We start from the raw sequence: 25,340 nt of genomic DNA on the forward strand, positions 1-25,340 counted from the left end.
CTGCTGATCGTAGAACCCATGTAGCAAAAACCGTTAACACCCCCAAGAAATTTATCCTCCAGAGTGATGTCAGGTATTGGTTCTTTCATCCCTTGGTATATGATCTTAGTCTTCTTGAGACTACTGCCATCTCGAAGCTCTTGCATGCATTAATTATAATCATATGGTTATTGCACAGTTTTAAGATATCAAAGGCATTAACAGCACTCAGTTAAAATTGTTTTGGTATCCTAACTATATATTTTAAAGTATCTGGCCCAATTATGTGTCTTTAAGAAAAATGAGGAGGTGAACTTGTGAAATTCTATTCCTTGGAGCTATTTAACCTATGTATAATACTTCTAGAGACTCCCAGCACAGCTGATCCCCTTTATTGGTGTTTGCAGACATTCTGTGGAGCTGCTGTCTTGCAGGCTCGGGCCCCTGCTGCTCCTGTGATTTCAGGGGCCTGATCCTACAGGACAACAGCTCTAAGTGCCACATCCTGATATAGGGTGGGTCTGTAAATGGGGGAACCTCCACCGGGGTTCTCTGCTTGCAGATACGCACCTGAAGTTGGGGCATGGCAGCAAAGTACACATGCCATGGGAATCCTCTGATGGAGAGTCCCATGGCAACCACCTGCAAGATGCATAGGGACAGTGATTCGATTAGTTGATTTGGATCACTGTCCCTGATTCAATTAGGCCGAATCCGAATCTGAAGATTTGATGCTGATTCAGAGAATCAGTGACTCGGACATAGACACAGCTTTAAAAGGTTTTTTCTGCATACCTTGAGGAGGTAGCAGGCGTGGCTCATAATTGCTGTGATGCTAGGGTGCATGAAGTGTCCCACAGGAGTGGAGGGAGGCCCTCCACGTGCTTGGCGGCAAAAACAGAAGTAGACTGGAAGTACTTTTGGTCCACTTCTGGGTCTGCCGGGGAGCGCGCAATTGGCCACAGGGAGACCCTTGCTGCCCGGGCCCCCCCCCTGACCCAGGAGCCCCACCAGTCACAGCTGGGGGGCAAGGGGGTGCTCCCCAGTGCGCTCCCTGGCGGACCTAGAAGTGGACCGGAAGTGCTTCTGTGGGATGCACTCATGAGCCCCTGCTACCTAGAGGTATGTAGAAAAAGCATTTAAAGCTGTGTCTAAGTCCGAATCTCTCTGAATTGATTCAGAGGGTTCCAATTCAATTCAGAGAGATTGAAGGGTCCTCTGGTTCAATTCAGATTTGGAGATTTGGCTACAGAATCGGGCTGAATCTCCGTCAAATCGAATCGGATACCAAAGCTTTGCACAGCCGTAATGCATAGTTTGCAGTCTTCACCATTTACCTGTCAATATTTTGGCACTGAAGTGTGGGCACCAGCAATTGATTCTATTGAAAACCCCCTGGTAATGCCTAAGAAATATGGGGACAAATACGGGAGGCACACATTGGCATCAACTGCAGCGCCTGCTCAGGTGGCCAAATACCAAGAACTAGATCCACTTCCCCAGCTTCTGCTGAGGCGTCTTTTGCAGCAGAAAACACCAGGGACAGATCAAACTGATCAAATTCCTGTTTTTCTGGTCCTTTCAATCCGTTATATATATTCTGTGATTAGTGTATTAATTGCAACATAAATAGAAAAGGTGCTACATGCACACCCAATTTCAGGTGCCATAAAATGGGGAGTGAGCCCCATATATTGTAGAACAATTTTATGGCTTACTTTTGTATGGTGCCTTAAATTCAATGTGTGGCCAGTGGCTGACAATCAGTGGACATTTGGCCCTGTCAGAGGTTGGATGCAGGGAAGTCAAAGGTATTCTCTCTCTGAGGGTGTTAAACTCTGCTCTGGGCAGCATTGGGTGTCCAGCTCTGGGAAGCAGAGGCTTCTGGTAGGGAGTGAGGAAGACTACAACTTCCCCCACTAGACACTTTAAAACCCCATGCTGAACAGCTTTAGGTGGCTGGATCCGGGACTACATTGGGGTCTGGACCCTGTCTCAGTTCATTCATTCAGATGATTATCGGGTACCCAGCTTTCAACTTGCCAGTGCAGGGGGAGCCCAGGGTTCTGGTCCTTGGTGCTGCCAGGTAAAGGCATGATTGGGATCTGAGCTGTAATCCCCAAATTGTATGTGCATATGTGACATGACAGGAGATATGATTGCTGGAATTTGGGAACAGATCCTGTTGTGCCTCTGCCTGTTTTGCAGGTGGCTCTTATGCAAAACCTATTCGGAATAAAGCTGTTATCCATCCGTCACCCTAGATGGATGATTAGAAATGTTTTTACTTTTCTATCCATATTGTACTGGGTCACTGGTAAGTCTAAGTCAGTATGATTGATAGTGTCTTCTGGCCTCTGACAGAGTATGTATTATATTAGCTTATGCGCAATTAGCACCAGCATGTAATTGTCGATTTGGATCACTGTCCCTGATTCGATTAGGCTGAATCTGAAGATTCAAGGCTGATTCGGAGAATCAATGATTTGGCCATAGACACAGCTTTACATGTTTTTTCTACATACCTCAAGATACCAGGCGTGAACGCTATGATGGTGGGGCGGACGGAGCGTCTCACAGGAGTGCAGGGGCCCCCCTGTGTTTTCGGTGGTGAACCCAGAAGTGGATTGAAAGTACTTCCGGTCCACTTCCATGTCCACTGGGGAGCACGCAGGGGGCCCCCCTACACCCTCCCCACTTGGCAGTCGGACATGGGGAAACCCTGGTTGCTCCCCCCAGGCCCAGGAGACACCAGTCGCTGAGCACGGAGGTTGCTGCAGCGCACTCCCCGGCGGACCCAGAAGTGCTTCTGGTCCACTTCAGAGTCTGCTGCTGAGCACACTGACACCCGCCCCCCCAGCGCGCTCCTGTGGGCGGCTCCTTCTGCCCCAGTATCTCAGCATCCACAAGCTGCCTGGTACCTTGAGGTATGTAGAAAAAACATTTAAAGCTGTGTCTGTGTCCGAATCGTCAAATATTTCTGAATCTCGCTGAATTGGATTGGAGGGTTCTGATCAATTCGGAGAGATTAAAGGGTCTTCTGATTCGATTCGGAGATTCAGTCACCGAATCAGACTGAATCTCTGCTGAATCAAATCAGCTTTGGCTAAATTCAGAAATTATATGTAAGATACTACATATAGTAGTGCAATGTTGGCATCTCCATTCCTGACGTAGATGTTGAAATTTATGTTCAAAATGGACAGCAAATACAAAATTGTTCTATGAAATCTCTACTAGACACTAGTTGCAAACATTATCTCATAATTAAGTTTGCTTTATATAATCAACAGTTTTGCTTCAGTGCTGTTTAAAATGGTAGATTTAAAACAGGAAACAATTTACTATTGTGTTTCATTAGAAATGTATGAATGGTATACTGTTCTTTGTTTTTTGGTTGCTGTTTTTTTGTGCAAAACATGAGGAATGCTACCAAGAGATTAGAAATTAATCCTGTATAGATGGCTCAGATTCCTACGGTGTCAGTTTTCTGGTATTTGATAAGACACACAAAGCAGTTGTGAGAGAAAGCATGTCACTTGTATCCATGGTAACTCCTAAGATATTTTGGAACTCGGAGGGATAGAATAAGCCACAGTAATAGGTCTCATTATAAGGGCGAAAATACATAAAAGGTTCAGGCATATGCTTTTAATTAGTTGCTAAAAATAGCTAGAATCAGAGAAGATGCAATGAAACAATATTTCTTACTGTTAGAAATAGGCAACATTTGAAATCTAAGATGCGCTTGATTGACTTTTATCTTGCCATCTTATGGGTAGGCAGACTCTGAATACTAATAGATTTGTTGTGGTTTCTTAATCATGCTTAGTACATGAGAGAGCATGCTGATAAAAGCCAGCCTAATTCTCATATGACTACAAGTTTTAGAAGTTGCATAGCAATGATCATTCCTGTAGCTGTGATGAAGCTTCTTATGAATATCGTCTGCAGAGCTTTTGATTGTGTTTTACAAATGCACCTCTGGAAACATAAATTTATTATGTGTCTTGCTGCAGGACGATATGAGGTGGTTTAAAATACAGATCAGTTTAAAACCCCAAATCCATTATTTTTTTAGAATGTGATTTCAGTTTTTTGTTTTATAGAAAAAGGGAGGGTAGAAATTATGGAGAGAAAATACAATGGAAAGTTTGAATGCATAGACTAGAATTGGAACCAAGACTGGAACCAAGACGAGATAAAATAAAAACAGAGACAGAAATGTAAGATATATGATATTTGAATATTTTTAAGAAAAACATTTCAATAAAGTGAGTTCTTCTAAAGTTTTGTGTTTGAATTATGTTGTTTTTAAGGAATCCATCTTGTATTGCAGTGCAATTCACCACACTATTTCTTTTCTGTTGCTATAGAAACTAATTCTAGTGCAGCTGTGATCGCTTATCAAAATTCTAACATTTCAATACCCATTTCTTATTTTGAGTTATTTAATAGCTTTATGTTATTTTGAGTTAAACTAAACATTTCATTTTTGGTGAATTGTTGACTGGTCAAAATGTTAATGCAATGTTGTTGATGTTTTTGTGGGGTTTTTTTCTTTGCAATCTAAGCTACCATACTATTGTATAATTATAAGAAAATGAAGGGGTTTTTTTTGTTTTATTTGCTAAATTTTAAAGATCTATATTTCCCATCCAATATAAACATATTGTAATAGATATCACTTTATATGTCTAATATTAGCTACACAGAATGCTTCATAAACCTTAAATTGCTTCTAAAGCTGAAATGTATTTATGAAGGGCTTGGTTTTGTAGTGAATTTATAGTTACACTGACACGCATCTATAGAGTTATTACATTGTTACTTGGAACCAGTATGCTTTGTTCATTTTGACGAAATGAAATTCTTGATGACACTATATATTCAATCTAAAATTAGGTGGTAGCAGGGTTTATTGCAGTTGCATTTGATCCTTGCAGAATCCAAGTTTATATCACATATGTTAATGAATGAAGTGAACCTTTTCTGGTCCACATTTTATTTTTATTTCATTTGTTTGTTTGGTTTTGTCTTTTTCATTTGACAATCTACCAATATGACTGGTAGGCTACAACACTCCTGGCAGTTTCAAGAACAGACTAGAATTACTGCAGATCAGAAGTGAACTGCTGTGATTAAGTTGTGTAGGGACATACATCTCCGATTGCTCTGCAGACTTCCTCAGTCTGGCTGGAGATAGAATGGTAGCACTGCACAGGGCAGTCCTGATTTTCTGACCCAGGACATTTTTACATGTGCTCCTGATGCACATTTTTACATGTGCTCCTGATGCGGTGCCAGGTGCTTTTAATTAGTGAGCTGGACTAATTAAAAACGCCTACGCGTCATGTGTATCAGCAGCGCAGTGTCCCCAGGTTGAGAAAATGGCAGTGATGCGCTTTGAACGAAAACACATTGAACATGTTTTATTTCAAGGAGTACCATCGTCACTTCCCCAGCACTGAGATGTGCTGCGCTGCTGATACCCGGGGCGAGGCTGCCAGAGTGCATCAATTTCAGTGCTCCAGCAGACTCCATTAACTGAGTCTGCTCTGATGCTCTGGGTTTCCACTGCATCGGAGCAGGCTTCCTGCATGTGTGTCATAGTCTCCAGAGACTATCTCTCTGTAGCGCAGTGTGGGATTCTGAAGGGGGTGTGTTCTGCTCCCTGCTTGACTGGAGCGGTAGAGTCCACCAAGGAATGAACTGTCTCCTGGGGGTGGAGACTGGGAGCAAAGCCCTCTGGGATGCTGAAGGACTGTGCCATAGCTTCTCAGAAGAGAATATGTATAGACATTTGCTCTCCTAAGGGAAACTCTTCTAGGAGTGATGTAACCCAGGTTGTTCCCAGGTTATTTTTTCTCCTAGAGCGGCCATTTTTGCTCTGGGAAAAATGTTCTGAACATTAGTACATTCATGGGAGCAGGGGCTCTCCCAGAGGAAATGAATGTCTCTGTTTGGCTGTAGACTGAATCTTAAGTCTTACCTATGCCGTCAAATTGATGATTGGTAGAAAATGGATAAAACTGGTATGTGTAGATTGAGCCAAAATGATGTTATGGTAAAAGTTTTGTAACAAATACTGAAATGTTTTAATGGTATTTCTCTAGATAATCATTTAGCTTCTGAATGAGTGTACATTAATTTCATGTAGAGTGCAATAAACCATTTTCAATTTTGAAATTATCATACAAACATTTTGCAGCTGTAACTGTCAGACTTTGATTACTAATTAGCTGTTTGTGCACCACTTTCAAATCTCTTATTTAACAAGTGGCATCAAATAATAATTTCAAATTAGATGTATACAGTTTTGCTAACCTAAGACAGCTCTATCAGAGACAACTTTTAATGTCCATGCATGATTGTAGTCTGTTGCACAGAATATTAAGTATAAAATTTTAACTATATCCTCAACTTCTGACAAATTCACTCATCAGTTCCTATCTTGTAAGGTTGAATTTAGGGAATGGTTAGCATTAAGGCTGCAGTGTGACTCCTGGTTATCTAGTATGCCTGCTCGTTTCATCAGATGAAAAGGGAAGGCTGGTGATCTGAGCTCCATCTCCTGCAGTATTAAGAAAGCTGAGGCAACATTCTTGCAGCACATTTAAGCCCTACAAGCTCAAGCTCTTACTGTCCCCACATTCTCAGCAGTCCCCCCATTGCAACCTTTTGGGTGATGCAGCAATTGGGTATCTTCACCTTGCAAGTTCAGGTTTGTCTAGTCCTATCAGGATTCAGGTTTTGAAGTACTTCTTTAAATAGGCAGAGAATATTGGATTTATGATGTCAGATCTGACCCAGTGGTTCATGTAATCGGACTTCCTGTTTTTGATAATGGGAGGTGTCAAGTGAACCAAAGGCAAGTGCAAAAAATCTGGGTTATGAGAGACCATGAGAAGGGACCTATGTAGTTTCCTTTTCTCCTTCTGATATCTCTGACCACATAAAAAGCTCAAATATATGCCTAGTGCAAAAGAGTTAGTTTTGGGGACCAGTGTGAGGCCAGATTGAGTAGAGCAAAGAAAATTAACACAGTTTTTCATTCTTTGCAAGCAGTGTCTTGTCCCTCGGTTCCTCACCTCTTTTGTGATGGTTTAAAGATTTTGCTTTTGGCAGCATGAAATGTTGGATCCTCTTTGCAGCCCTAAAATCTGAGGGTTTTTTGAAGGGCGTACGTGTTGCCAACAGTAGTCTGTCAGGAACTTCCTGTTAGCAGGAGATTCTGCTGATTCTAGTCATCTCTGGTATTTGGGTCTCAGCTGTTGTTTGGTGGGACTACCAGATCTGGCTTTAAAAAATGAGCATCGAATCCTCCAGCTTGCTTTTCTCAAGAATTGTTTTCAGCAGTCAAGGCTGTGCCACCAGGAGAGAAAGGGGAAAAAAGTTTTATTGTAGGTACATTCTCATGCCTAAGTAGACAAGAGAGTTCTCTAAAATAAACTGATTAACCTTGGCTGTTTATATGCAACTCAATTTATAAAGCTGGTGTTCACTCAAGATCCCTGAGGATGGCTTAAAGACTCTTCTCTCTGAAAACTGATTTTTGTTCTCTTTGGATATTGTGATTATATCTATACGTGCTGTCTTGCTAACTACTATTTTTACAATAACTTTTGAAATGATAATATTTTTAAGAAATTTAAAAAAAAGAAAGTTCATGCTTATCTGTAATATCAGAGATGTGAATCAATATTGTGTTTAAAAAAAAAAGTGAAAGTAAATTCCAGATGATCAAAACAGGAATCATTCTGCCTATGCTAGAGGAAAGCAGCTGGCTGCTGATTATGTACCAATAGTGATATTCCTACCCATCAAAAATGTCTCAGATTTCTCTTTGGGAAAAAAAAAAAAACCCTTTTCACTGGTGTTGGCACCAGAGTTTAAACAATATTATTGCTTAATATTCAGCTCCTGTATATATCCTTATCTGACTAGGTGCCGGCTTTCTTAGATTAGAAAAAGTTTTTTATAACTGATCTACATGCTCTGTACCATTGATTCATCTCATGGTTTTTTCTGTTCTTTCACTCTTCTTCCTCTGTCTCTTTTGTCTTTTTCATGTGTATTTGGAATTTTCTATCTTCATTTGGAGAATGAAGATAGGGGGGTGAAAGGGTGAATGCCACCATTGCTATGATTTAACCACTCACATGTCTACCAACTCATTTGGGTTGAACACCCCTGTTCTATGCAATGCATGGAGAGAGTTAGGCCTTTTGGAATGGGAATTACAATATCTATCACACTGTGCAAGGAGATTACTAACCTGCCCAACAGGAAACTTTCTGATATCTCAGCCCTATTTGCAGTTAGGTGCTTTTCTATAGCTGTGAGCCAAAGTGAGTGAGATTGAGGTTCACTGCCCAAGACTCAGGTGCTGAAATTGTCCCTTTGGGTACAGACTGTCTCAGCCTTTTCTTTAAAGATGCCATCATAATGCTATCACTGTCACAGCCCACCTTGGCCTGAGTTCTAGGCTCTCCTCTGTCTAAGGGGTTTCAAGCCCATATCTTTTACTTAACTATCTGGTTATGTCTGGCCTGGATTGGAGATGCACTCCATCCATCTTCTGGAAGCTGTGTATACTGGGCAAAAAAGAATTCAAGTTTTATTGGGGGAGAGAGTAAGCAAGAGGCGCATGAATTCTGTTGCCCAGTGAGGAGAGCACTCTTTTGGGGCAAATGAGACCTGGGTCCTGATACCTGCACCTAAGACTGCTTATGAGTTTTTTGCATTAAACAATCTTTGGAAAATGTTGCTTAAATGGTGTTGGGGACAAGGATTAGAATCCAGGCCACCACCCCCATGCCTCTCCCCACTACCCCTCCCTTCATGTCATGTGGTGAAGTCTGTATTTTTCGATTCTGAGCTGTTGAAAGAAAACCTTGCTCAACTTAAGGGAAAAGCAAATGAGCTAATGAACTCTTCTGTAGATAGGAGGATTTGTGGGAGCCTTTAGAAGATGAGGGGGCCTTTTAGAACCACAGCACTGACCTTTGCTACTGGAGCTACTGGAGCCACTGATTGTTGTTGTTTGTCATGCTCTGTGTGGACTATGGGCTTTGACAGACATTCGGTTTCTCCAGGGAGTCTCTCTGCTCTCTCTGGAGAAACCACAAGTGTATAGAAGTTCATAATTTTTCTCCCAGATTAAAAGTGGCCACTGGGAGGAAAAAACCCAAGAACAACCCAAGTGAAGTGGTTTCCTAGAGAATATCTCTTGGTGACAGAACTTCTGTACAGGCAGCAGATAAAGACCTGACCTCTGTAATCCCAGGGCACTTTTACATGTGCTTTGGGGGTACAGAGGCGGCATTTTAATTAGAGGAGCTCCAAGAGCTGTTCTAATTTAAAGTGCTGCAGTGTCTCGTGTATCAGCATCCCCATGCTTCAAAATTGCACCGCTTGAACTAAAATGATCCAATGGGCTTTAGTTCAAGCATCCCCTGCCACCATTTTTAAGTGCAGAGATGCTGATGCATGAGATGCAGGAGGCTGCTGGAGTGCGGTAATTACTACACTCCAGCAGACTCGATTTAACAGAGTCTGCTGCGATGCATTGTAAATACAGCATGTCAGAGGAGCCTCCACGTTTGTGTACAGGCACCTCTAGTGTGCTTTGTTTCTCCTTACTCTTCCTTTCCCACAGGGGGAGGGACAGCTGTCAGTCTCAGCCAAGCAGGGAGGAGAATGCACTCCCTGAGTGCTTTGGCCTGGAAAAGCCCAGCACTGGAGTACTTAGGGAGTGTATCGTGCTCCCGACTTGTTCCCTGCCTGAATCACATTGCAGCACTTGGGTGCCAGGAAGCATGCAGGCATATGCCCTTTCCCCTCCCAACAGCATGCGGGAGAGAAAAGATTGGAAGATTCTTCTGTGTAGGGCACAGACTCTACCCCCATCACCTCTGACCCTGATGATCCCTGCTTACATTCACTTAAAAAAACAGCTCTAGGGACCCCTGGCACCCTAGTGTCCACACTGCAAGCTCTTGGCTTCTCTGTCTGAACTTCTGCACAGGTCAGTTTTTCTCAGGAAAACAAACCAGGGAGAGTTGTCCTGGATGATTTGAATGTGTGTATGCAGCCTATGTCATGCTCCATGTGGAATAGCATTAGAAGGGAGGCAAAAAGGACACTTTTACTTTGTCCCAGTCCTTTCTCTTCCTGTCATACGAGTTGACTCCTTTCAGTCATCCTGGTTCAGAATTTGTTCACTCTTCAGTTGAACCTCACAGCTTCCTCCCTATACTGCCTGGGTGCCAGCCAGGGATTCACTGAGGACACAGGAAAGATAAATTTTCTGCTGTCAGTTCCAGTGTCTAACCCCATTCTTCACTGAGGCAGCTGGGAGCAGCCATTTCAAAGGAAGTTTTTTATACCCTAGTATAGCAGCTGGCAACCATTTACAAGCCACGGGCTGGAACAACCCAGCTCCAGTCTGATACTTGCTGAGGGGTTTGACGGCACGTCAGTGGTGTGGGGGCCAAGCAGCTGGGAGCTGCACCTGTGCTGCTGCCCATTCTCCTTGTCCCCTGCTCTCTGGCTGTGGTACAGGTACAATTTCCAGCCAATGGACAGCTGCACCCAGGCATCTGGAAGCTGCATCTGTGCCACCACCGCCACTTCTCCCTGCTCTCCCCCTGCTCTTCTTCTCACCTGTGCCCCCACTGCAGCTAAGAGGCCCCAGGAGTGGGGGGAGAAGCTTCTAGCTGCTTGGTGCAGCTCCTTGCTGCCCATCCCTGGTGCATGCATGGGCAGTGGCAAAACCCTCCATCTGGATCCAGTTTCTCTACTGGCCATCTGTTACTGACCTGTGCCCTAGCATGCTAGGGATGGAGCATATACAATCTTCTCAACACAGGAGCTATGAGAGGCCTGAGCCTTCACAGTGAGGACAGAATCTTCAATGATTTTAGCTGGTAAGCATCAATAGTAAGTGCTGGTAAGATCTGAAGATCAGCAAATTGCGATTTCAAGCCTTGTAACTTAACTGCATTAAGATTGATTTTTATGTGGATACAAAAGACGGGCCTTGGGTAAAGGCCATCTCCTACCATAGCATTTGGCAACTCTTGTGGTGGTGGGCTATAATGATTTTGCTTGAGTGCAAGGCTTGCTGCCATTAGGACCCAGCCATTGCTGCCACCACTTCTACCCACTGCCCCACTAGCTGGCCATGGCATGGATAAAGCCTATTGCCTGGACATGGTAAGGCAAGGTTTCCCCCTCACCACCACAACCACTGAAGGCCCCTGGATATGTGAACTGGATCCAATGGCTCTGTGGGCTGTAGGTTGCCAACTCTGGTCCTACTAAATTTCAACTTCCTGATACAGAGCATAGAAAATCTAGAGGATTTCAAACAAAAGGTCACTAAAATATAGGAAAACATCATATTTTGAGTCATAGGCTCATTGTTGAAAATAGCAGAAATTATTTGGCTAAAATTTTCCCCAGATAAAAAGATTAACCAAGGGCAGAGATCTGGGATGGAAAATTTCAATGCAGAAAAGCATGTTTTAAATGAGTACAGACATAATGCTGGAGATTGCTGGACAGCCTTTTAGGCAATAACATCACCTCAGTCTAATTCTGAGTGTACACCAGAAACTAAATTTATTGATCACTGTAAGTGTTTTTTGCCATTTTGTGAATTTCTTTGATTTGGTAGCTTTTGGAGAAAATAATATTTTGCTTCTAATATCTTTTAAAAAAGATGGAAAAGATTAGTATTGGAACAAACATGTGAATATATGTTAATAGACAAGTATTCAGCATGCCTGAATAGTAACATATACAAACGATAAAAACTAGCTGTCCTGTGCATAACACTAGGGAAGAGAGGTGAAACCAGAGTCTAGGTTGTATCAACTGAAGAAAGAACATAAAACAAGAGGTGCTATTATATAAGGCAGCTTTGTTGGAAGAACTATCTTCAGTACTTGTTACCATCCCCAAGGAGGAGTATTGCTGATTAAAGGTGCTGTGTAAGACAGCACCACTTCAATCTGGAAAATTGCCAGAAAAAAATTAAGGATTTGAGCATAAACCTCATTGACAAAGAGGAAAAGTTATAACGTCATAGAAGTTGTATAACTTTCCAAACCAATTTTTTGGTGTCATCAATTTTACACCGATAAAACGGTTGGATATTAAATGAGTAAGTCCTGGCAGTGCTTACCTGGACTTTGATCATATAAAGCACTGTATATATAATTGTTAACTGTTTTTTAGAAAACTAAGAATAAAATCAGAACTCAAGAACTAAGTCATGTACAAGTTAATAAGTATATATTATAAGCTATCAGGAATACTAGTTGAGTAGAATATAGGTGAGTTTGATTAATTTTTGCTGAAGAGTGATATTAGGAGATATGGTGAAAAAACATGACAATAGTAATGAAAATTGTTAAAAAGAGGCTGGGTACCAAATAATTATTTTTCATTCCTCTCTTGTATTATGTATTTTTACTTATAAAATGTTTGGTTTTAGCTCATTTTGGCATCTGAAAACTTAGAATCATTTAATTGATTCAGCACTTTCATTGTTTATCCCTTACAGAAATGATATGTTTCAAACCATCCATCTAGGCAAATCAAAAACACTTTAATAAGCAGCAGTTGCTGCAGAATTTAATAGAAAAATACAACATACTCTTCTGGCTCTCACATTTTGTCAGTAAACCAAAACAAGCTACAGTTCTATAAGCTTGCAGAGTAAACAGATAAAAGCTAAATGGAATGTATTATGCCAGCAATAACAGTCTTAGTAGTAGTAGTTCTTTCACTTCTGAGAGAATATTTGAAACCAGCTCTCAAGAATTTACATAAATGACACTTAGTATTTCTGAAGAATCTGATGTTCTAGATAATAAAATAATTATTTGAGCATTTTCATTTAATACTAATAAAAAGTCAGTATATCAACATTCTTGGTATTACATTGCATCTACACTTGTGATTTTAATGTGCACTAGCCTATTTTAATGCACATTAAAGCATCACAGAAACTGTGCTTTTGCTAATGCACACTGAAATATGCTAATATGCCATTTTCTAGTACATCACAGTGGAGATACTAAATTTAATGCACATTAGCAAAAGTGCATTAATGAATGTGTAGATACACTCACTTGTATTTACATAAATCCAACATGTCTTTGAATTTAAAACGACCATCTATTAGTTAGATTCTATACATGGAAAATTATAACACATTGAAAATATGGAAACAGTGGACAATAAGCCACTGTGGGGTTACAGTGGATAGTAAGCCAGATATGAGCCAACAGTGTGACCCTGTTGTGAAGAAGGCTAAAAGCATACTGAGCTGCATTAGTAGGAGCATTGCCAGCAAATTGAGGAAAGTGATTATTCCCCTCTACTTGGCACTGGTGAGGCCACATCTGGAGTACTGGGTCCAGTTTTTAGGTGGAGAAGAGAAGACTCAGGGGGGATTTCGTGATAGCCTTCAACTACCTAAAGGGTGGTTCCAAGGAGGATGGAGCTAGACTCTTTGTTCTCAGCGGTGGCAGATGGCAAGAAGGAACATTTGTCTCAAACTGCAGCAAGGGAAGTTTAGGTTAGATAGGAAAAAAATTCTCACTATGAGGCTAGTAAAATACTGCAATAGGTTACCCTAAGAGGTTGTGGAATCCCCATCCGTGGAGGTGTTTAAGACCCAAATAAGTTATCTTGGCCTGCAGTGGCTCAGCTCCAGTCAGCCCCAAGCCTGGAACCAAATCTGGAGCTGAACCACCACCTGCCCTGGGCCAATACTTGAATCCAAGATGAGGCTGTTTTCCCCTTTGCTGATTAGGGGGGAAAAAAATCTTGTCTTGGATTTGAGTAAATATGGTATGCGCATGACGATCACTATTGAGTATACTCTCCTATTATATACAAAACTAGCTGAAGTACCTGTTCTTCACCTGGGTTGTTATTTTCAAAATTGCAGTGTTTGTTTATTTTCAAAGAACTTAGTACAATATATTTAGATTTAAAAAATTGTTTATTTTTAAAGAACATAGTACTATATATTTAATATATAACGGGGAGCAAAAAAAGGCAAGCATCTATATAATAATGACACTTGAACTGAATTCACTGCATCCAAAATGGAGTGGTACCAGTTTGTTATCTGAGAAGCGAAGTAATCCCAGTCAATAGAAGCCCCAAAAAGGGCCAAGTGAAAAATAACCTGCCTGTAATTTACCTCGGGTGGTAGTCAGTGATTTTGGAAAGTTTAGAGTAGATAGGACAAGCCTTTCCCAAGTTATAAGTGAACAGACTGACACTTCATATATATAATATGAGACTAGTGGAAGGACCCTTTCTTTGCCCAGGTCGTCATTTTTGTAATTGCACTGTTTGTTTATTTTCAAAGAACTTAGTGTAACATATTAAGGTAAAAATACATACTGTTTAATGGGCACAGTCAATTAAATGCATGTTCTATCCATTTTAATTTACTATTAATACCCTCTGAATTTATAAAGATAATCAGTAGTTACTGTACTGCGATTAACAGAAGAGAACTGTTCAAGTGGATGGCTTTCGAATGTCCAGATACATTACATTCTCTATAATTTAGTAACTTACATGGACATAATTTCTTTTGTAAAAATTAACATGCCAAGAAAATCCATCTCATTGTGAAACAATATTTTTTTCATATACACACATGTAGTCTTTAAAAGGAAGAGAGCTCCAAGTCTTCATTCAATATTTAATGTTTATATTTTATATTCTGCTTGTGATGTTGGGTTATTTAGTCAATTTAATATTTTGGATGGGAGAAAAGTTCAAACATGAAAATTCCATTTGGACTGTCTCAGCTGCATACCAGAAACCTCTAAGGGTATTTAATCATTCAGAGTGAAAAAAAGGTTTCTTTAATTTTTAAACATGTATTTCATTTTATGTTTTATTTAAATTGTCTCAACATTTGCATAGAACCCCTTGAAGGATTAAAATTTGAAACTTGCATCAGATAAAAAATAAATAAGTATGAAGAATACCATATGTCAAAAAACTACAGGAAGATTGGATGCCACCAAGTGTGAATAGAAATGTGACTTGCAAAAAATTATGAATTTATAAACAATGTTCATTGTTTAAAAAAATCATGGGACTGGGTTTACTATGTAGTATACAATAATGCAGCTCTCCCACAATGTTATGAATATTTTAAAGAAGTAATATGTAGGAGGAGCTCAAAAGTAGCCTTCAAAAGTGTGCTTGACTGCAATTTACAGACTAGGGAATCACCAGGAATAAGTTTTTGGAGATTAATGATGTAGTCCTATAGAGAACTCAACCTACTGCACAAATGCAAGATTCATTGTTCTTAAAACATCTCAAATGCCTATTTGGCTATGTGGACATTACAGTTTATTTTAAAAACCTCTAAATTTGAATTTTTTTCCCCAAGACAGCTATATTATGAACAAAAACCCAAATGCATATTGCTTGGGCCGTTTTAAAAAAGGGATCGTCTGTCTAATTTTGGGCATCAGCTGGAAAAACTGAGTAATAGGACATAAAATACTGAAAAACTTTGTGCAAAATAGTTGAAATTGTGAAGTTCTGCATTTGCAAACCTTGAAGCTTACCAATAATTTCGTAGACACAAATGTGAAAGGCAGGGATCATGAGGAAGTTAAACTATTAACAAATGAGGAGGTGAAATGTATTTTAGGGGTTTACCAACAGAGCTTTTTTGGGCCGATACTGATGGCCAATGTTTAATGAACCATATTGACTGATACTGATCCAATTTTGATATGCAGCCCCACAGCTTGAATAGTGGCATCTGGCCAGTAAGTCTGTTGTGGGGGGAGGGGCAGGGAAGGGGCGTGGGAGGGCAGATCGAGGCCCCTGCAGTGAGGGAGCAGGTGGAGCAGGGGCAGGTGATGCCTGGGTGTGGTGGGGCACAGGATTGAGCTGTGGCTCATCTGTGGGTCGTGGGGATGGGGGGATGGGGCAGCTCCTGCTGCTGCATGCCCCCGCCCGGGAGGGCATGGGGAGTGTGTGCCTCTGGATCTGCGTGCCGGGCGGGTTGGCTGCTGCTGTGGGCTGGGGCCAGGGTGGTGCCAGGCTCTTCTCCACAGGGGGGCTGGGCCAGGATGTGCTCGCGGTGTACATCAGAGGCACTGGGAGTGGGGGCTACAGTGAATTTTGGAGTGGCTACAGCCTTCCCCAACCCTCCCTCCCAGCACGACTGCTGCCTGCCCCGAGTGCAGCCCGGCCCAGCCGCTGCCAGGAAGATCCTACCACAGTCCCAGCTCGCAGTGACAGCCCACCCTTGCCCCATGTGCAGATCCGAGGGCACATGCCCCCCATGCCCTCCCAGGTTGCATGCAGTGGCAGGACCCGCCCCCCCTACACTCCCAGGATGAGCCATGGCTCTGACCCATGCCCTGCCCTGCCCCAGCTGGGCAGCACCTGCCCCAGCCCCAGCCCCACTCCTTCGCCATGGGGGCCTCAATCTGTGCCCCCCCACCCCCCGACAACAAACTTACCAGTTGGACCTGGCTGCTCTCCATGCTGCCGGGCTGTGCTCTTGGTCACCTGCATGCTGCACTGAGGCTGGACGCATGCACGCACCATTTATCGGCCACACTATTGGCCACACCAGACCAAAAAAAGCCAGTTGCTGATTCTGTCAATTTTCCTCATCCTGGTGCCAATCTGAAATGGGACTGATGTATCAGTGTACCTCTGATAGATTTATAAACCAACATCAATAACAAAAAAAGCATTTTATTCAGAAAGTTTTTGCAACTTGAAAGTGTAATCCCACTCTGGAAAATAACTGGAATTTTTCTTATTTTAAATATTTATAATTTTTGTATTTATAGCAGTATTTCACCCGACACATTTTGCTACCACGAAATGTTATTGAATACCCACTGAAGACCGTGGGAATACTTTTGCTGATTCTGGTTGGTTTTGAATCCGTGCCTATTCAGGAGCTGTTCTTTTCACCTTTAGTAAGCTTTTGGGGTTTTTTTAAGTTTGATTTTTCACTTTAGCTGGCAAATAGCCGTTTACATGCTGTGTCTTCTGACTGTAGCAGCAGTCTCTCTGCTTTTACCCGTAATTCTTGCATTGTCCATTCAATGGTATCCTTCAAGAATGGCCAAAATCCCAAAATGTTGTTTTTATATTAAATGTTGATCTGGTTGGTCTGATGCACTTTTGTGATGATAAAGATTTTGCTTCTGCTTAATTCCTACAGCAATTGTCCAATGTCTTATTTTCAGTTTTGTATACGACTACCTTCTTATGTGATCTGTATCCATCAGTGCTTGGTTTGTCTTCATATAGCTCTCTCTCAGTACTTTCTGACTTGCAATATTACATACTTAGGGAGAGCCATTTTAAAAAAATACAGCCACTAGGATAGGATATATCCACAGAATCTGTGTGGTAGCAGTTGGTCTGCCTTAATTTTTAATGGTTTCTGCTACACTTTTGTGAAGGGGTTGTTTAAAATGACTTGTTTCATTGTCTGAGAAAAGTGCCCATATTGTCTCTCTTTAATTGCTGCTGTAGTATTATTTGGATTACAGATCTGTGTATGATTCAGAAGTACTATGTTGCTGATTCTCTAGTTATATATTGTACAGGAAGAGCTGCTTATACTAGAAAAATAGAGGACCAAATTTATCCCTGAGATATCTCCGTGTAATTTAGTGGAATTGCACCAAAAATGAGTTAGGCCTACAATGCCAAGCAGTTGCTAAGGCATGCTTGTGTTTGCTTGCAGTCTCTTTTTTGGGGCAGAACTCTATCCTAACAGATCAGGAAATTTGTGGCCAGTCAAGAGATTATCAGCCTGATTTTTCAGAAGCAGTGGATTTTACTTACAGTTATAGCTGAAGTCATGAAGGAGGGTGTATCTTAAAATTCTGCTGTCAAATGTAGAAAGATAGAGAAGTGTTTTTAGCGAGCATATGTGAAAGGCTTCATTTTTCACACCAGTTGTTATAAAAGGATGCAGCATTGCTAATCCAGCTCTAGCCAGATTAATGCCACACAAATAAAATTAACTTTCAGTAGAGGTAGAGGAGGAGGGAGATCTACTTTTCTAACTCCTTGAACTTTGATAAAGAATTGAACAGTAGACATGGCTATATATTCTGCAACCTTGATCATTTCCATACAATTTAAACTGAAAAGAGGTTTATACTATTAGACAGTTTTTAACACACAAAAGTTCATCATTTACCCAAAAAAAGGCTTAATTTACATTGAAGTCATTTTCACTGTAAAAAAAAAATATTCTGTAAAAGTGTTGGTTATCCCTTCATGTTCATTTAACAGCTTCTTTGATTCTGAAGTAGTCTATCCCTGTTTAGACAAATGTGTCCTTTGATTCTCAATGGTGACAATCAAAATCTTTTTCTAATAGTTTATATTGTATTTCTCTGTGGTAAATTGGTTTTACGAAATAACAGTTACTGGCAAGTAGCATCTGCTTTTCTGATCTATATGAATCACTGTGGCTGGTGAACAGGATTTTTTTTCTTTTCACTTCTACTCCAGCTATGTTAAGAGCACCTCTTCTGTCACAGAGTCTTAGGCAGTTTTCCCACAGGGATATATAATGGAGTTCATCAAAGTGAAAAAAAATGAGTCATACAGTCATTTTATTTACTCATTTAAAACAATAATGGTGCTGGTAGTTACCCAGACTATGGAGAGTTTCATTTCTCTAAATTGTGCAAGAATTACTTAGGGGAAAAAAAATCATCATAGACTTTATCTTTTGAAACAAGAAATTGAGGCATAGCACTATAGTAATTACGGTCTCATTTCCTGTTGTTTATAGGCTTTTTGCCACTATGAGTTGTAGAAACTTTAGAGCTTGAGATATAGAATAGTATTAGCAGCATCACTTGTAAAATAGAAGCCCTCTTACATAGTAAAGCTTGTCAATACTGTAATACTCAAAAAGTATTAATTAAGATTTTAAAATGGTATCCAAATGGCATATGTGATCATCTATCACATATCTCTGTATGTGATAGATGAAAACACCTATCACGCATCCCTAAAGATGCAAGCTTTCTGGTTTAGAGTTTACCTTTTTCATGGAAAATGCAGGTTCTACTAGAGGGGATTGTGGGAGACTGTTCTAGGACTTAAACACTTGGTTCAATGGAATCTCCACTGCCAGGAAGAGGGGTCAGACACTAGCTCTATGACTCTAGTGAGGCCAGATCTGTTCTCTGGGCTCAGCTGGTCCCAATCAGAGAATCAGGGCAGTTCATCCCATGAAGCTTCACAGAAACAGGTGTCACCTGAAACAAGTTTGGATCAGTGCCCCTGGCACTGGTTACTAGGGCAATCAAGGCAGACAGTTTGCTGAGCCTTTAAGCAACAGGTCCCACTTGCTGTAGTCTTTAAAGTAGGGGTGGGCAAAATACAGCCTGTGGGCCAGATCTGACCAGCAAACTGATTAGATCTGGCCTGCAGCTGGACACCCACCAATTGCTTGTATCTAGTCTGCAGCTTCCCCCCGGTGCTCCCCATAGAGTTGAGCCCTGCCCAGGGCAGCCCAGCCCTTGCCCCAGCCAGTGTGCACAGCTTCCTGGCAGGGCTACTCCTGCTGTGGCTGCAGCTGCCCAGGTACTGCTCGGTTCCCCCTGCCTCCAGTGGCTCTTTCTCCTTCTGCCCCTGCTGTGCCATTTTGGGCAGCAGGTAGCATGGGGAAGGGCAAAGGCCGTGGAGGCACCACATGCCCAGCCAGGTGGCCACTGCCCTAGCGCACAGGGCTCCAGCTTCCAGCCTCCTTCTACCCACTCCACCACCCACAGATGGCAGCTTATCATGCTGGGTGATTAAAATTTGTTATAGTAGATGTTTGATTTTTAGCATATGATTTGTGTTTTATCTATACTTTGTTAAAATGATATCTTATGAAAGATTTTATGTCTGTGGCCCTCAACAGCTTACCAAAACTCATTAAGTGGCCCTTCAGCTGAAATAATTGCCCACCTCTGCTTTAAAAGCTAGATCCAGCCTGCAATACTCTGTCCAGGAAAAGATTTAGGCACTTACTCTTGACCCTGGTGCTCTTCCTTGCTTCACTTACAGATCTCAGGTTTTAACTCTTGGCATATCCTGACGCCAGCTTTGTCTCCTGACTTGAGTTCCAACTTGTGGCATATCCTGACTCACAGCTCCCTTGGAACCCAGTCCCTGGACTTTACCTGTGTGTCAGGGGACCATCCCTGATTGCCCACACCCTGATCCCTAATGATACCTGGCATGCATGCTTACCAGTCCAAAGCCAAGAACAGTCTCTAAACTCTGCCCACCTTGAACAAGCTAAGATTTTGTGGGATTTAGCATTTGAGTCTTCTTATAGCAATTGGGTAAGCATCCACCAAAGGAAGCGTGAGCGGAGCCTTATCTTTCCTCACAACATAAAATACATTTCTGTATAGTGAGAAAAGTGAACAATTTTTAAGGCTCTGGTAAATGAAGGAAGAAATAATAATTTTGACTGTGTCCAACTCTGGGCTCCACAATTCAGAAAGGATGTAGAGAAGCTTGAAAGAGTCCAGAGGAGAGCCACATGCATGATCAGAGGGCAAGAGAACAGGCCTTATGAAGAGAGGCTGAGAGCTATGGGACTCTTCATCCTGGAGAAGCATAGGCTCAGAGGGGACTTGGTGGCATCCTATAAGTACATAAGAGGTGTGCATCAGGAACTGGGAGAATGTCTGTTCATAAGGGCACCCCATGGGAAGACAAGGTCCAACAGTTACAAACTCCTGGAAGACCGTTTTAGGTTGGACATAAGGAAAAACTTTTTTACTGTCTGAGTCCCCAGCACCTGGAATACACTCCCTCCAGAGGTGGGGCAAGCACCTACTCTGGACACCTTCAGGAAACATTTAGATGTCTATCTTGCTGAGATCCTTTGACCCTAGCTGCCTTCCTGCCCTTTGGGCAGGAGGCTGGACCCGATGATCTTGCGAGGTCCCTTCCAGCTCTAATATGTATGAAATCTATGAATAATTTGAGAGTCCCTTGGTGAAAAGTCCTGTCTCTAGCTTCCTTGTGATTTAAAGTAGGAGGTTTAATTTTAGGCACTTCCCCTGATAAACAGTCATACGTGAAGAAGAATCTAGTCTCCAAGGTGGTTGCATTTGAATTTAAAGCTTGTGCTGTTTAACATTGCAGTCTCATTAACCCCATAATCTGATAGATTCTTATAAAATGAATTATAAAAATGTTGCCATGACTTCTGTTGGTTTTTTTTTTTGTATTAGTTGCATCGGTTACTTTTATGACCGGTGTGATACACACTTTAAAATGCCTTCACTGCCCATAACAGCTCCAGAACATATTTTATCTGTATGCTTGAGATTTCTTCCACTTCTGCTAATGTATGCTATATTTTATTTGCACCCCACCAGCTTACTTTGTAGTGCCAAGTAATAAAGTATAAAACCAAAATTAAAAAATTAAGTGCCTAAAATTAGGCACCTTGGTTTTAATTTACAACTTACTGAACGTCTACACATGCAACTAAAGCAATGTGAAGCAATGAATTCCTGAGCTTATTGCTCCAGAGTTTATTGCTCCCCAGTAAATGATTTGAATGTGTGCCTGGGACCGCAGCATTTTGAGATGGCTTGGTGCAGCCCTGCCTGACAGGGGGCCCCGGGGCTCAGCCTGCCAGCCTGGGGCTATTCCCCCTGCCTCAACATGCTGCACGAGGGCGCTCCAGTGCAGGGCTAGCCGGCAGGCACCCCTTGCATTGAAGCACCCTTGTGCCCCAGCCCCCTGGGGCAGCATCTGAACGTGTGCTGCTGCAGAGTAAGAAACTCCACAGCAAGATAGTACTTGTATTCAGAATTAGTTAACCTGCTTCAGAGTTGATTAGTAGGGCTGTGCGAAATTTCGGCAGACATTTCGATTTAGAGGTATTTTGGCCTGCTTCAGCGCCTGAAACACCGAAACAAAACGGAAGGCTCAGAAACGTCTCTGAAACAAAACGAACCCATCCAAAAAATTTCAGAAATGTTTTGGAGCTGGGCTTGCAGGGAAACAGAAACTAAGAAGAGTGAGGAGGAAGAGCAGGGTGAGGAAGGACTGCTCTGAGCTTGACATCCTTAGCTGGCCAGTGTCTGTGATCTGTCCCTGAGGTCCCTTCCAATCTCAATGCTCTGGGGGAGGGATGGCAGCCTACTATCATCCTGTGCGCAGATCCGGGAGCCTGCACCTCCTGGGAGGAGTCTGGCACAGCCTTGCAGCCCTCCTGGGGACCACAGGCCCCCCGATCTGTGTGCGGGATGACAGCATGCTGCTGGCTGGGGCCAGCGCCAGCATTCGAGTCTGTTCGGTGCAGCCCACGCTGAGCACAGCCGGGGGAACCATGAGAGAAGCCCCCAGAGCTTCCCTGTGTGGTGCAGCCTCCCAGCACTTAAAAAAAAGCCCCACACTCACTCTCTATAGCAGGGGCTCTGGGGCCATGTGGCGGGGCCATGTGGCAGAGCCCCCTCTGCGCAGCCCCTACTCCCTGATCTCTCTTTCCCCTACCACCCAGCCCCACCCCTGATGGCCCCAGCATCCTAGCACGTTAAAAAAAAAAACCCAACAAAAAAACCCCTGCACTTACCAGCTGCAGCAGTGGGGATCGGGGCCTTTGAGGACTTGTGGCATAGTCCTCCTGCACAGCGTGGGGCAGTGAGGATCGCGCTCCCCCCCCCCCCCGGTACCTGCACAGCAGCTGCCCCATGGCACGGGTGCAGTGTGGCTCGGCAGGGTGCTGTCTGGGAGCTTGGACCGTTGGGACTGAGTGGTGCCGGGCTCTAGCTGACACATGGAGCTGCCCCAGTCTCCAGACAGTATGCAGAGACCCGAAGTGCCCTGCTGTGCTGAGCTGCACTTGCATTGGGCAGCTGCCGTGTGTGGGGGGGAGGGGTGTCAATCCCTGCTGTCCCCCACTGCCCTGCACAGCATGTGTGGTGGGGTGGGGCTCTGCCATGAGCCCTCAGAGGCCTTGATCCCCACTGGTAGAGTTGGTGAGTGCAGGGCTTATTTTTTAATTTTTTTAAATTTTTTAAAGTGCCGGGACTAGGCTGAGGCCGGGTGGGGGATGGTGCAGGGCAGAGCAGCCATGGGGGCTTCTCCTGTGGCTCCCCGCACTTGGGGGGAGGCAGGGGAAGGCCACAGGAGCCAAAGGGGAAATGGCCTGCCTCTCCCTGGCCAATCCGAATCTCCGAAACAACGTCGAAAGTCTGAAACAGATTCAGCCAAATCGAAATGGAGCAGTGATCTGAAACACTGAAATGAATCACTGTCTTCTGAAATGGCTGAATCTGAAATTGAAACAAGACACAGCCATTTTGCACAGCCCTATTAATTAGTTTACCCCAGCCTAATAGGGGCGCACATGTAGACTCGTGACATTTACTGCAGAGCTAATTAGTGTACTCTGCAGTAAGCATCTTGTGTAGTCATGCCCACTGAGCAACAATTCCATCTGTTGATTCGGTGTCAGTGGAAGCAGAAGATACAAGGGTGCTGAGCAAAATTGAGCCATTATCTAAAGCCCACTAAAGTCAGGAGTCTTTTGGCTGACTTTGGTGTGCTTTGGTGGTTAGACCAGAATTTCTAACTTCTAGATACTCAAGTTTAAGTCTGTGGCCTTAATAGCTAATGGAATCTGTTCCTGAGAAGGTATTTATCATGTTAAATTCAGTGGGTACATTCTTCTGTGTGAGAACTGCCCCAGTGTTCTGCACAGAGGCTGAGCAGCTGCTCAGGGGGTTAAATGCATTCCCTATGAGCCATGGAAAGGAAGTTCTTCATTACTTGCTGGATAAAACTGTGTGCTAAGTTTAATTTCATGCAGGCTAGGAGGGGGACTCCAGATCTTCATATGCATTAATCCATTTGCTCATACTTTGCACAGCTGATGTGGAGGGACTACAGTTGTTATTCTAGCCCATAGGAGCTGCAGCCACTTCAAAGCTAGAAGTCCTCCATCAGGACTTGAAAAAATGGGGTTAATTTTTTGAACTGTTTAACACTCCACCTGCATTGAGGCCATTAAGCTGACTTATATGGAGATGAAATGGGTTATACTCAAGGCAGGTGCAGGAATTGGCATCTCTCATAACCAGGCCTAGAACTTTTATATCATTATAACATCTTTGGCATAAATAAACTAGACTTGCTGCAGAATGGATTGAGACTGATTCTGAAGAATAATTGTTTTACAATATATGAGTTGTATCAGGTTGTTAATGTAGTAAATGTTTTCAGGAGTATCGTATCTATTTTGAAAACCTTTAAATGCTGTGTCCAGGTATGTGAATTCTTTTGTTTTTTCTAAAGTATGATAACAGTAAATAACCAAATGCAAGAAATCTTTTCAATTCAGGAAATATGCAAGTAAAGAATTGTCCCTTATTTACAGCAAACTGCATTCAAAGAATGAGAAGAACACCTCCGCTGGATGAACTGCAGCCTCCACCATATCAGGATGATAGTGGTTCTCCTCACCTCTCCTGTACACCCTCTGAAGTTGGTGATGGTAAATGTGAATTTTCCCACTGTAGCAACAGCCCAAGATGTTCATACAAGTGCCCAAGTGAGGGAAGCACTGGACATGAAATAGAAAGCTTTCATAATAAAGGATATGAAGAGGATGTACCCAGTGATAGTACAGCTGTCCTTAGCCCAGAGGTAACTGATAGTTTAGTGTTCATATATAGTTAGCATCTTAATGTAAGATTTTTTTGAGACTGTCTTGTTTTTGTTACACATTTTACAAAGTATAAATGCGTGGTAATTGCAAAAATCACCCATAAAGAGAGGAATATATTTTGTGAAATAATATAGCAATGTAGTTTTAAGTTTATTTGTGTGCTGATATCTTTTGGTATTTAATTTGAAAGCAACCCCTCCTCAGGATGACTTTTATTTTATAATTAGGTAAAAAATAGAAACCGCATTGTGATATATTATTATTTAAAGGGACTAAATAGAAACAGTTTGTTCTTATTGCAATTTTCATTCTATAGCTTAGCAATAAATCGATTTTAAATTACATTTCTTTTAGTATCTTTAATATTATTCATGCCTAGGACCACAGCATTTTGAGACAGGTTGGTGCACCCCTGACTGACAGGGGGGCCCTAGGGCTCAGCCTGCCATCTTAGCACATTGTAAACAATCCTGGATTTTAAAATATATATTTTGAGTATACTTCTATCATCAGCAATGTAAAAAAATTGGGGTAAACTTCTCCTTTCCCCTTTTTGTAATTTGTAGTGATTATTCATTAGAAAATCGATTTATTTTTATTATTCAAAATC

At 42.3% G+C, this 25,340-nt stretch overlaps 1 protein-coding gene across 5 annotated transcripts in view; it reads left to right on the plus strand.

Moving 5' to 3' along the window:
• Positions 1 to 25,340, plus strand: part of SYT14 (synaptotagmin 14) — a 166,096-nt gene that overhangs the window by 105,690 nt on the left and 35,066 nt on the right. For all 5 annotated transcript variants that reach the window (XM_025209305.1, XM_014521968.2, XM_014521969.2 and 2 more), the window contains one exon: positions 24,440 to 24,708. In XM_025209305.1, the coding sequence (XP_025065090.1) occupies positions 24,440 to 24,708 (269 nt within the window). The remainder of the gene's footprint in view (positions 1 to 24,439; positions 24,709 to 25,340) is intronic.

This window comes from Alligator sinensis, unplaced genomic scaffold (genome assembly GCF_000455745.1).
Source record: "Alligator sinensis unplaced genomic scaffold, ASM45574v1 scaffold633_1, whole genome shotgun sequence".
NCBI classification, from domain to species: Eukaryota; Metazoa; Chordata; order Crocodylia; family Alligatoridae; genus Alligator; species Alligator sinensis.